At 41.3% G+C, this 12963-nt stretch overlaps 1 protein-coding gene across 1 annotated transcript; it reads left to right on the forward strand.

Moving 5' to 3' along the window:
* The first annotated feature begins 357 nt into the window (after nt 1-357).
* On the forward strand, nt 358-8252 carry LOC120044261 (T-box transcription factor TBX2b-like). The gene is made up of 7 exons (XM_038988868.1): nt 358-857; nt 1368-1635; nt 3027-3173; nt 4021-4097; nt 4293-4465; nt 5640-6238; nt 7023-8252. Exons 1-7 carry the CDS (start codon nt 496-498, stop codon nt 7449-7451), a joined length of 2055 nt encoding a protein of 684 aa, XP_038844796.1. The 5' UTR covers nt 358-495; the 3' UTR covers nt 7452-8252.
* Nucleotides 8253-12963: the final 4711 nt, after the last annotated feature.

Below are 12963 nucleotides of genomic sequence, written 5' to 3' on the forward strand. Positions count from 1 at the left end.
ACGCCTATAGGGCTCCACAATTGGTCCACAAAGCGTAAAATCAGCAATCAAGCGGGCTTGGTTCATTAGTGTCGGGACCCAGGGAGGAGGGACATGTTAGACAGTCACAATTCCAAAGTGGTCAGAGCAAGACCTCTCAATTCGAACTCAGTACATAGAACTATATCCGAGTAAAGAGTGATTTTATTTTTCCGAAAGTTACTTGAGTGGATAAGAAGTGAAGCCCAGCTCTGCTCTCGAAGTGCCGATGCCGTCTCTTTGACGGATATTATCACGGTGCTGTGTGGGAACAGAGCATCAGGAGTAGCAGTGCACTTCCTCCCTCGGTCTGTTGGAGACGTCTGAGATCCATTCGCTCTTGGTTACGCACGCGAAACTACTTTTATATTTCTGCTCAAATACGACGTCTGTCTTTTGGATACACACACCAATACTTCTACTGAGAGTGGACATAATATCATATAATAATTTTACATCGATTTTTTGGATGCACCGATGAGAGATCCAGTTTACACAGGGACTGCCATGGCTTATCACCCTTTCCACGCTCACCGGCCGGCCGACTTTCCTATGTCAGCTTTCCTTGCAGCTGCACAGCCTTCCTTCTTTCATGGACTTACGCTGTCTCACGGCGCTCTTTCCAAACCCCTAACCGACCATGCTCTCTCTGGAGCCGCGGAAGCGGGACTCCACGCGGCGTTGGGTCATCACCACCAAGTAGCTCATCTCCGCTCCCTCAAGAGCTTGGAGCCGGAGGAAGAGGTGGAGGACGACCCAAAAGTCACTCTGGAGGCCAAAGATTTATGGGACCAATTTCACAAAATAGGAACCGAGATGGTTATTACGAAATCAGGAAGGTAAGGACCGTTATTTACTGTTACGTGTGCATATTATAGGCGATCTTATAATCAGGCACTGCCGCGTAAGTTAATTTTATTAGGAAATGGTCATAAATGTCAAACGATAGTCATATTCTCGATCAAGTAATAGTAATCCGAAAGGTGGTGTCGCTTAATATATAAATATATACATATATATATAAACATACATATATACATACATATATATGAGTGATGTAGTATATATATATATATATATTGTATAAACACTAGGCTATGGCATAGATGTATAAACACATTGGGCCTATAGAGGTGGGCCTAACATGAGAAATAGACTAATTACCAAATTCAATCAATCAACCAATGCATTCATGTGTCGAAACAAATGTGTTTGAAGAGGGAAAAGGTTAAGTGGTTTGGTTAGGTTGTAGAAGTTTTGTGCTGAATTCAAAGGCCTAGCCTTAGAAATCTTGGTGTAGCCTCAGTGTTTTTGATCATCTTCATTACTCTCGTTTTACTCTATTGCAGGAGGATGTTTCCCCCATTCAAAGTTCGCGTCAATGGCGTTGATAAGAAAGCCAAGTATATCCTCCTTATGGATATAGTCTCTGCTGACGACTGCCGCTACAAGTTCCACAACTCGCGTTGGATGGTAGCTGGGAAAGCCGACCCGGAGATGCCCAAACGAATGTATATCCATCCGGACAGCCCTGCCACAGGAGAGCAGTGGATGGCGAAGCCTGTTGCTTTTAATAAACTGAAGTTGACGAATAATATATCGGACAAGCATGGATTTGTAAGTATTTTGTTGATTTAATTTGATGATGTGTCGATGAAAGATATTAATTAGGCTTTTTAGTAAAACTAACCTCGGCTATTGAAAACGGTTCAATGGTGATATTCCTATCAGGCCATGTTGTAGACGCAATCAATCAATGCATATTATAATGACGTACCTATGCCTAGAATAATACATATGTAATGTCGTTGGAGGGTATAACATGATCCGTGTTTTAACCTTTATTGATAAACAACAACAATGCCCAGAATATCACACAAATTTGTGTAGCACTGTATTAATCCACCATGCATCTCCAAAATCCGTTTTAAGGCTCAACAACAGTGGTTGAGATTTTATTTATTGTTTTTAAAAGTATTACATTCGTGGTATGTTTTGGTGCGTGTCAAAGTATGGGATGAAATCAAGTATAGCGTAGAACCAGGTCAAAGACAAGAGGACAGACTTTTTCTATCTCTTGTATTGATTTTGTGAGCCTCTTCAGGCGACCTTATCCGTCTAGTTCAACCTTTTTTAGTACGACGCTATGCATTGAGCTCAAGAGGAAAATGCATAGATGTTTGATCCCAACGTGTTTCATTTCAGTGCAATTTGGACAGTAATATTGCAAGAAGGACACGTTGAAATGTTAGCAGATACTCGCTCAATGCTTACATGCAAGAGCAATAACAACTAAGTATCCCAAATGCTTTCCAATGGGTTATTTCCCATGTCGCCATATAGGCCAGTGTTTTGAATATGATTTGAAAACAGTTTTGATTTTACGGTATTGTGATAAAGTCATTCAGTTATTGATGCCTGCTATTGTCGTTTTTCTCATGTCTAGTGCAGGTTATGCAAATACAAATTATGCAAGCGTTACAATAGCTGTTAATTGCATAACCATGTTTAGGCTTTTATGAAAAGTTCTTGACACGTTTTAAGATATGTTGCAAATGCTGTAAAACATTTGAGAAAAGTTTACATAAATGCATAATCCCACGTATCCGTGTTATATAGGCCTGGCAACATGTAATAACAACAGCAATAGGCGAATGATAAGGCATAATCATAATTGTGATACATTCTTACAAATAACAAGTTCCACAATAGAAGCAGGATGGTAGACACATACTCGGCCCCAATGCAAAACATTCTGTCAGTCTCCATTGTCAGTAGGCTTATAAACGCTCGAAATAGTTAACCAACTTTTGTTAAGTCAAATCATGGTTTAAGGAAATCCTCGGCCTTAATAATGCATTATTAAACACGGTGTGTGTCTTTCTTTAGTGGGATGTCTAAATTTCCTGCCATAACACAACAATATATTGGCATCATCTCAGTTCAAACCAAAACGTGTATCACCATGATCACCTTATAACATATTTTCTGTTTCTTTGCATTCTCAGACTATCCTGAATTCGATGCATAAATACCAGCCCAGATTTCATATCGTGAGGGCCAACGACATTCTGAAGCTCCCTTACAGCACCTTCCGGACATATGTTTTTCCAGAGACAGATTTTATCGGTGTCACTGCATATCAGAATGACAAGGTAAGCTTCACTAGAAAGTGTGTGCGTGTTGTTTCATGGTTTCACAGTTGTATAAGTTCTCAAAAATCTAAATATAATGGGGATATCATATGTTTTAAACATTTGGACCAGTCTGTTATCTGGACTTCGTTGGAATTTTTACTTAATAACCAAATTATGTTGATTTTAATTAGAGTACATGTTGAAGTGGCCTGGTGGCTTGATGGTAAGCTTGTGTAAAGTTTATGATACAGAGTCACAATCGATTAGAATGCACTTATCTTCACAGTGTCCTCAGGCATGGAGACTCCAAAGCGGTTCTGAACAATCAAAGCATGAAATCCACAAAGGCAAAGCATGAACACATCTTGGAAAGACTCAAAAGGACAGACGAAAATGAATATATGAACGGATAGTATTGTTCCTAAATGAACAAAGTCACTTAGGCCAGTGTAGGTGTGCAATGAATGATTAAAAAGTAGCATTCAGTATTTGAGAAAATTACATAAGCGTATACTAGTCGAAATGTTAGGCATACAACTTTCCTTTAATTAAGAAGAATTATGAATAATTGATCAGCTTTAGTAATTACACGTCATCAACAGAGATGCTTGTTTTGCCTCTCCAGAGTGCAGAGTCCAGAGTGCACGAGCTAACAAACGCAGCAGTCCCCAGCACCATACACTTGCTATTGTCACTTACAATTATTATTCCATCAATAACGCCTGTTGAACCAATGGCATTAGTATTATTAGTGGTAGTAGGCCAAGCAATTTAAGAATAGTTCCATAGTGCTTTTCCATGTAATGCATTTTCCTTTTTTAAGGATGCCATTGTTGATTGCCATGCACTCTCGTTTTCTCTACAGATCACACAGCTCAAAATTGATCACAACCCCTTTGCCAAAGGGTTCAGAGACACGGGAAATGGACGACGAGAAAAGAGGTATATTATTTTCTTCGATATTGAATTGAGAAAAATATGACCCTGAAAATATGATCATGAGTTGAAAATAAATGTCTCATTGGGACAACACTAATTAGCAGACCGAGCAATACTATGTAGTAGACTGCTTGCATGATCAAAACTGATTCGATCACACAATACAGATGCATTAACTAATCTCAGTTCGGTCTGCAGGAAGCAGTTAACCCTTCCATCGCTGCGCATGTATGAGAACCGGGAACTCAAAGGGGACCGGGACTGTGCCGACTCCGATGACTCCTCCTGTGAACAAACCACTGGAAGGGATTCGGTTCATTCTACGCTGGGACCTGTTACCAGTCCACTGAGGTTCAACCGAACCAGTCGAGGTAAGTCTTCTCATTAAGCACGTCTTTACATTAATTTGCATGTCCACTAATTGGTCCTTTTGAAGATGCCAGTAATTTAATAAGGCTTGATAAATAAAAATGGCCACAAACCAGAAGGTATGTTGTTATTATGTGTCATTAAGCTGAGCAGAATGTTTTCTGGGTGATTTACAATTGAATGAGAGAGAAAAAATAACTATATTTGTTAGAGAAGATAAGAAGAAAAAAGAACAGAGGATAAATGGAGAAATCTGCGTGCTGTGTGATCTTAGTTGCGATAGGCTATTGGTTTAGGGACAAGTTATAAACCTTTGGTAGAACAGGAATAACAATAGCATACAGGATTATGTCTTTATCCACGGTATACTATTTCACGTATCCAGGGGCACAACTTTGGTTTTAGAAGTGGGGGGGGGGGCATAACATTTATTTTTAATTAAAATAAAAAAAAATCAGTGGGATAAACACTCCAAACGGCCTACCCGACCTCTTGGAGGCGTACGCGTGGTCCTAAAGCAAACCATTGCCTCGTTTTGTATCAAATTCCAATAATAAAACTGGGGGGGATAAAATGAAATTTCAGAATGTGGGGGGGACATGTTTCCCCTGTCCCAAGTGAAAGTTGCGCCCCTGCACGTATCCATTGCTCTATAAAACATGTAGGCTAGGCCTCATGCATCATCAGCGTGACAAATGCGCCATCTACTGACAGGTTCATAAAACATTCAGTCCCTTGATTACTGTAGTATGCATGGTATTCAGATCTTTATTCGATAGTTACGCATTAGATAAGCAACCAAGCACTAAACGATGGCCTAGTTCAACTGCGAAAGCTTTATAGAACGACTTTAAACAAAACGTATGCCAATCTTACCAATGAACCATGCATTTTTATGCGCGGAAGAGAAGTGGTTAGGAAATGAATGTTAACACTAAATCACGACTTCTTCCTTGAAATAATATATAAGATAATGCCACGCATGTGCTAGTTGTGATTTTAAATGGTTGTAGCACACTGGAAGCTATGCCCAGACTACTCACATAGCCTATAGTTATTTTTTCTTTGTGTCATATGGGTAGCCTATAAATTACTGTAGGGGTTTTAGTCACATTATGTTATTTTCTATAATTTCATTTCGATATTTTAATGGAAGTGTGGAATAATGTTTTACAGGCGACAAGAACTGCACTGATAGCGATCAGGAGCTTGACCCACAAGAGGAGCGCTCCATCGCAGCCAGCAGCCCCCGGCCTGAACCAACCTCTCCTTTCAGTCCTAAAGGCGATGACAGCGTGAGAGATAGGCCGCTGCTGGAAAAGAAGAGCGACTACCTGGATTCAAGGAAAGAGAGCGACTCTGTATTCAGTATTCGAAATCTTGAAAAGGACAAGTTAGATCATAAGCACCGCAAAGAGACGGAACCTACAAAGAACGACACGGAAAGTGGGGGCATCAGTGGGGTGAACGATGGGTTTTCTCCTCTGATGGTACAGACGGAGAGCCCATCACACTTCAGCGCGAGTCACCTGCAGAGTCTGGCCCTTTCCGGTTTTCACAGTCAACAGTTCTTTAACCCTTTGAATATGGGACAAATGTTGTTCCACCCCGGACAGTTTTCGATGGCACCAGGGGCATTCTCCAACATGGGCATGGGGCATCTGTTGGCCTCTATGTCCGGAGCTAATGGCCTGGAAAACGGAGGTCTCTCCTCTCAAAGTGCGGGCCCTAGTCCCTTCCCGTTCCACCTGTCACAGCACATGCTAGCGTCTCAGGTAAACATTTACTTCAACTCTAATATAGGCTACAGAGGCTACATATAGTCCCAATAATAGTAATATCTTCTTAACAACAAAGTAGCCTACATTATGTAGCCTATGTCAATCAAATGTATTTATAAAGCCCTTCTTACATCAGCTGATGTCACAAAGTGCTGTACAGAAACCCAGCCTAAAACCCCAAACAGCAATGCAGGTGTAGAAGCACGTGTATTTTTTTATTTTATTTTTTTATTCAGTGAGATAAACACTCCAAACGACCTACCCGACCTCTTGGAGGCTACGCATGGTCCTAAAGCAAACCATTGCCTCGTTTTGTATCACATTCCAATTATAAAACTGGGGGGATAAACACTATAGTCTATTTCTATACGTTTTCATGCACAAACTTCTGCAATTAAAACATATTTTTAGAATCACTTTCAAGTGCATTCATAATAAATTATTTCAGTAATCCTATGATCAATTTAATGTAGATTTATGACTATATAGTTTCACTAGAGAATGACCAAAGGCTACAAAATTGGGATCTTGTGCATGCTTTTTTCGATTTAATTGAGAACATGATAATATACTTTTTTTGTTATGAATAGATATAGGCCTACTTTTTGTAATCGTATTAGATGAGAATATTTTAATAGCCTATACCACAGTTGTCGTCTAAACATCAGAGACTGAGAGACAAAAATGCAACTACGAATCCAAGAAGTACGACAGGCCTGGAATTCTGTTTGTATAGCATTTGTACATGTATAATAACGCCATTATTTTTTCAACACAGGGAATTTCGATTCCTCCTTTTGGAGGATTGTTCCCGTATCCATACAACTACATGGCAGCTGCTGCGGCCTCGGCCCTCCCCAACTGCACTGCAGCCTCCACATTGGGCAGAAACCATTTCCTCACCACCTCCCGACAACGGCTGCGATTCAACCCTTATCAGATGCCCACGTCTGTTCCTCCAAGCACAAACCTGCTCACCACAGGGCTGCCGGGCAATTTAAACGCAGCATCCGACCTGTCCAAATCAGGCAGCAGAGAAACAAGTCCTGTATCCGAGCACCACAGCCAGAAAGCGTCCAGCCAGAGCACGGCATCCCCCAAGACATCTGTGAAGGATTCCACTAACCAACTGATAAATATACAGAGGCTGGTCAGAGGACTGGAAAAACACAGAGAAATGTCTCCTGCCATTGACTCTCAAAAGTGACGAAAACCACCTGTTTAATCAAGGTGTCTTTGACGTCATTATGTCGGATTATATACACAGTTGTGCTGAGAGTTAGATGGGCGGGTGATGTGGGCTGAAGAAGTGACCAACAAGGGAGTTCATCAAATGAGATACAATATTGGTGATATAGATCCCTTGTTTTAACGTCAATGTATAACTGTGTATGGAGAAAATCTAGGCCCCTGAAGGAAACATATGATGTTGGGGCGGTTCGGTAGACTATTGATAAGGAAAAAGCTACATCCCAAAAATACATTAGAATAGATGTCAAAAGGGATGAAAAGTGAGACGGCCGGTTAAACTGATTTCTGAAGCTGTTTTGGAAAAACGTTCGTAACTCATAATATGAACGATTGATCTGATTTAATTATTTATGTTTCCAAGATCCTGTAAGTATCAAATAATACGCAACTTGTTATTAATTTATTCAAATCTGTACATTGGTGTGTATATACTACTTAGATTTCAACTTGTTGCATTTATAATTTCCCTTTTTACATGGAAATATAGGCTATTGTACATTAACACTATTTAGCGCTTGTTGTTACGAAACCGAATGAGTTTCAAATGTTTGTGATGCATTGCTGTTTATCCTGCCAGTGAGATGATATATGAAGGAAATGCGTGCCACCTGCAAACCTTTTTCATATGCTGTTGATGAAGCATTGTTTTGCGATATAACGCGCAGCACTGTGCAATTGGCAGGGAAAACTCAGGTTTCTTTTTCACCAGCACTGAAGACTATCAGAGGTAGCTGAATTGGCATCTTTTGTGCTGGTTTATTCGGGTAAATTAATATGCTTTTGTGGAGTTCCTCACACTTTAAATAAAAATGTGTCCTTCAGATGTTGTTTTGTATCATTTGCTTCATTTGATTTGTGTATTGTTGAGCTTGCCTCGTGAAATAAGATATTTGAAAGTCTCGATTAAATTAAAACGTAATGCCTTAAAGGTTCTGTTCCTTGATAACGAGAGCAAATATAATTTTTCTTTCAACAGTTTCTGCATGTAGAAATCAATATTTTATTTTAAAGCATAGTGTCAACGGAAAGGCATAGCCCAATTTCGTTATCTTTCATGTGTTGACAACCATAACTGCACTAGTCAATCAAAGCGAACTTCTGACAAAATATAGAGTTTAAGTGGCTTATGATAAGAGTGTGCAATTAGTTAGTTTAAACAATATTTATAATTTTTGGAAGAATAAAAAATATGTTGATATTGTATTATTTTAAACCAGGTCCTTCTTTTAATGGCCAACATGTAGCTTTATTAACAGTAGGATATAACATTCGCATGTCAGGTTCAAAACTAGGTTTCAGTTATTTTGACATGACAAGTTTGATCAAAATCAAAGTTGTGTAATCCGTTTTTCTATAAAGGAAAAAATTACAACTTTTAATATTATGCCTTCTGTTATGAGTTAGCCTAGGCAATATATCTGCACTATTGTCTAGGCTTGATGTGCATTCCCGGCACAGGAAGTTGGTGGCACCTTAATTGGGGAAACCGGGCTCGTGGTAATGGCTGGAACAGAATGAGTGGAGTGGTATCAAACACAACAATTGGTTCCCATGTGTTTGATGCCATCCATTCACTTCGTTCCAGCGATTATTATGAACCGCCCTCCCCCCAGCAGCCTCTTCTGATTCCCGGTAATACACTTCTGTCCCCGGTGGTCGGTTCGTACATAAAGCATCCTCCATTAAGACTGCAAAGGCATAATTTTCCTCCTTAATTAGCTGTAATGGTGAGAAGGTGGGAAAAAACGGGGGAAACATGCATACTTTCTTTATAAAACACAATTTTCCACCACCATGCTAGAGTGGCTAATGCCTAAGAACACTAAATCAAATCAAATGTATTTATATGGCCCTTTTTACATCAGCTGATATATCAAAGTGCTGTACAGAAACCCAGCCTAAAACCCCAAACAGCAAGCAATGCAGGTGTAGAAGCACGGTGGCTAGGAAAAAACTCCCTAGAAAAGCCAAAACCTAGGAAGAAACCTAGAGAGGAACCAGGCTATGAGGGGTGGCCAGTCCTCTTCTGGCTGTGCCGGGTGGAGATTATAACAGAACATGGCCAAGATGTTCAAATGTTCATAAATGACCAGCATGGTCAAATAATAATAATCACAGTAGTTGTTGAGGGTGCAACAAGTCAGCACCTCAGTTGTAAATGTCAGTTGGCTTTTCATAGCCAATCATTGAGAGAATCTCTACCGCTCCTGCTGTCTCTAGAGAGTTGAAAACAGCAGGTCTGGGACAGGTAGCACGGCCGGTGAAAAGGTCAGGGTTCCATAGCCGCAGGCAGAACAGTTGAAACTGGAGCAGCAGCACGGCCAGGTGGACTGGGGACAGCAAAGAGTCATCATGCCAGGTAGTCCTGAGGCATGGTCCTATGGCTCAGGTCCTCCGAGAGAGAGAAAGAAAGAAAGAAAGAAAGAAAGAAAGAAAGAAAGAAAGAATTAGAGAGAGCATACTTAAATTCACACAGGACACCGGATAAGACAGGAGAAATACTCCAGATATAACAGACTGACCCTAGCCCCCCGACACATAAACTACTGCAGCATAAATACTGGAGGCTGAGACAGGAGGGGTCAGGAGACACTGTGGCCCCATCCGATGATACCCCCGGACAGGGCCAAACAGGCAGAAACACTACTTGCTGATGTTGAGCCCTGTGTTCCGCTAAGGGTAATCAACAGACTGCTGCAACCTGATTGGCTGAACGCGATATGCAATTTCATGAATATTCATACGTCTCGACATAGAACCGATCAGGTGATTGGTTGAGCCTTCTTGAGTGCGTGACGTCACACAGATGTTCTACAGAGCCTTCTCTTTATCTAGCTCGTGCCACCAGCATGAGCAGTTAGCACCGACCGAATGACTTGGTAAACTCAGCTTCATCTTGATCACTAAATTAATTGGGAAATTAATTAAAGTATAACCAGCTAGTTGATAATATATTTTAGTTTCATTGTCCAATCATTAAAAAAAACGAGCCAACTAATTGTTATTTGTACCTTTCCACAAATGGTCTGGTATGTGTTGCTTGATTTGAGCATGTTCAACCAAATGTATCAAAGAATAGGTCATGCGTCCACGATTAGTTAGTTGCTACTGCCTGGACAGTGATCTAGCTAGCTACATTTCAGTAATTAGCTAGCCTCTTAAATGCGGTGGTCAGTAGATTAACTAAGTTGTCTGAAAACGAATTAGTTATTGTTGCCCGTGGTGTAATCATGTCTAACCAGTTGGCTAATGTAGCCTGTGTGCCCATGAGGTCCCAAGTCTACTACATGGCCAGTGTGAGCCAGCATGCTAGCTAGCCAGCTACATTTCAGTCAGTAGCTATCCTTCTAAATAGGGTAGTCACTGGATAAACTAGCTATAAGTTGAACATATTTGGCTGCAAACTAACTCGTAGCCAGTTGTTGTTGCCCATGGTGGAATCATATTTAACCCGCTGGCTCCTGAAGCCTATGAGCTCCGAGTCTAGCTTATGTTAGCCAGCTAGCATCACAAATTAGCTAGCTAGCTGCGCTCTTTCATAAGAAAATGGCTGATATGAATCAAACACTGTAGCTAGCAAGCAAGCTCCGTATTTACATGTTATGTTAACTGTCATTTAAGTTGGTGGTTACTACTGGTTTCAGATCCAAGGCAAGAGAAATTGTCATGTTTTGTGTTTGGTAAGGGCTCAGAATGACGTCACACACTCAAGAAGGCTCAACCAATCACCCGACTGGTTCTATGTCGAGACTCCTGAATATTCATGATATTGCCCCGCCTTCCTATGAAAGGAATTTTTGCATCCAGAACTAGTGTCCCTAGGCATTAGCCACTCTAGCATGGTGGTGGAAAATGTTGTCTCATAAAGAAAGTATGCATGTTTTCCCTGTTTTGTTACACTTTTTTGCCATTAAAGCTAGTTAAGGAGGAAAATTATTCCTTTGCAGCCTGAATGGAGGATGCTTTATGTACGAGCCGGTCCACTGGGTACATGAGTGTATTACCGGGAATGCATATCAAGCCTACATGACAGTGCAGATCCAGAGCCCACTATCGGCTGCCTAGGCCAGTTATGGATATATAGAATCAATGACACATCTTAAAATGTCTCATTATAATCATGTTCAAATCAAATCACATTTTATTGGTTACATACACACGGTTAGCAGATGTTAATGCGAGTGAAGCGAAATGCTTGTGCTTCTAGTTCCGACAGTGCAGTAATATCTAACAAGTAATCTAACAATTCCCCAACAACTACCTAATACACACAAATTTAAGTAAAGGGATGGAATAAGAACATGTACATATAAATATATGGATGAGCGATGACCGAGCGGCATAGGCAAGATGCAATAGATGGCATAGAATACAGTATATACATATGAGATGAGTAATGCAAGATATGTAAACATTATTAAAGTGGCATTATTAAATTGACTAGTGATCCATTTATTAAAGTGGCCAATGATTTCGAGTCTGTATGTAGGCAGCAGCCTCTCTGTGTCAGTGATGGCTGTTTAACAGTCTGATGGCCTTGAGATAGAAGCTGTTTTTCAGTCTCTCGGCCCCAGCTTTGATGCACCTTTGATGCACCTGTACTGACCTCGTCTTCTGGATGGTAGCGGGGTGAACAAGCAGTGGCTCGGGTGGTTGTTGTCCTTAATGATTTATTTGGCCTTCCTGTGACATCGGGTGCTGTAGCTGTACTGGAGGGCAGGTAGTTTGCCCCCGGTGATGCGTTGTGCAGACCGCACCACCCTCTGGAGAGCCTTGCGGTTGTGGGCGATGAAGTTGCCGTACCAGGCGGTGATACAGCCCGACAGGATGCTCTCAATTCTGCATCTGTAAAAGTTTGTGAGGGTTTTAGGTGACAAGTCACATTTCTTCAGCTTCCTGAGGTTGAAGAGGCCCTATTGCGCCTTCTTCACCAAGCTGTCTGTGTGGGTGGACCATTTCAGTTTATCAGTGATGTGTATGCCAAGGAACTTGAAGCTTTCCACCTTCTCCACTGCGGTCCCGTCGATGTGGATAAGGGGGTGCTGTTTCCTGAAGTCCACGATCATCTTCTTTGTTTTGTTGTTTTGCTGTCTCGTTGTTGTTGGTAATCAAGCCCGCTACTGTTGTGTCATCTGCAAACTTGATGATTGAGTTGGAGGCGTGCATGGCCACGCAGTCATTGGTGAACGGGGAGTACAGGAGGGGGCTTAGCACGCACCCTTGTGGGGCCCCAGTGTTTAGGATCAGCGAGGTGGAGATGTTGTTTCCTACCTTCCCCACCCGGGAGCGGCCCATCAGAATATCCAGGACCCAATTGCAGGGCAGGGTTAAGACCTAGGGCCTCAAGCTTAATGATGAGCTTGAAGGGTACTATGGTGTTGAATGCTGAGGAGAGTCGATGAACAGCATTCTTTCATAGGTATTCCTCTTGTCCAGATGGGATAAGGCAGTGTGCAGTGTGATGGCGA

Source organism: Salvelinus namaycush, chromosome 3 (genome assembly GCF_016432855.1).
Source record: "Salvelinus namaycush isolate Seneca chromosome 3, SaNama_1.0, whole genome shotgun sequence".
NCBI classification, from domain to species: Eukaryota; Metazoa; Chordata; class Actinopteri; order Salmoniformes; family Salmonidae; genus Salvelinus; species Salvelinus namaycush.

What these genes read in the sequence shown, in the direction of transcription:
- LOC120044261 (XM_038988868.1), top strand. Translation starts at nt 496, where the DNA reads ATGAGAGATCCAGTTTACACAGGGACTGCCATGGCTTATCACCCTTTC. An exon ending in GTTATTACGAAATCAGGAAG is followed by an intron (nt 858 to 1,367) that starts GTAAGGACCGTT and finishes ACTCTATTGCAG; the next exon opens with GAGGATGTTTCCCCCATTCA. An exon ending in TATCGGACAAGCATGGATTT is followed by an intron (nt 1,636 to 3,026) that starts GTAAGTATTTTG and finishes TTGCATTCTCAG; the next exon opens with ACTATCCTGAATTCGATGCA.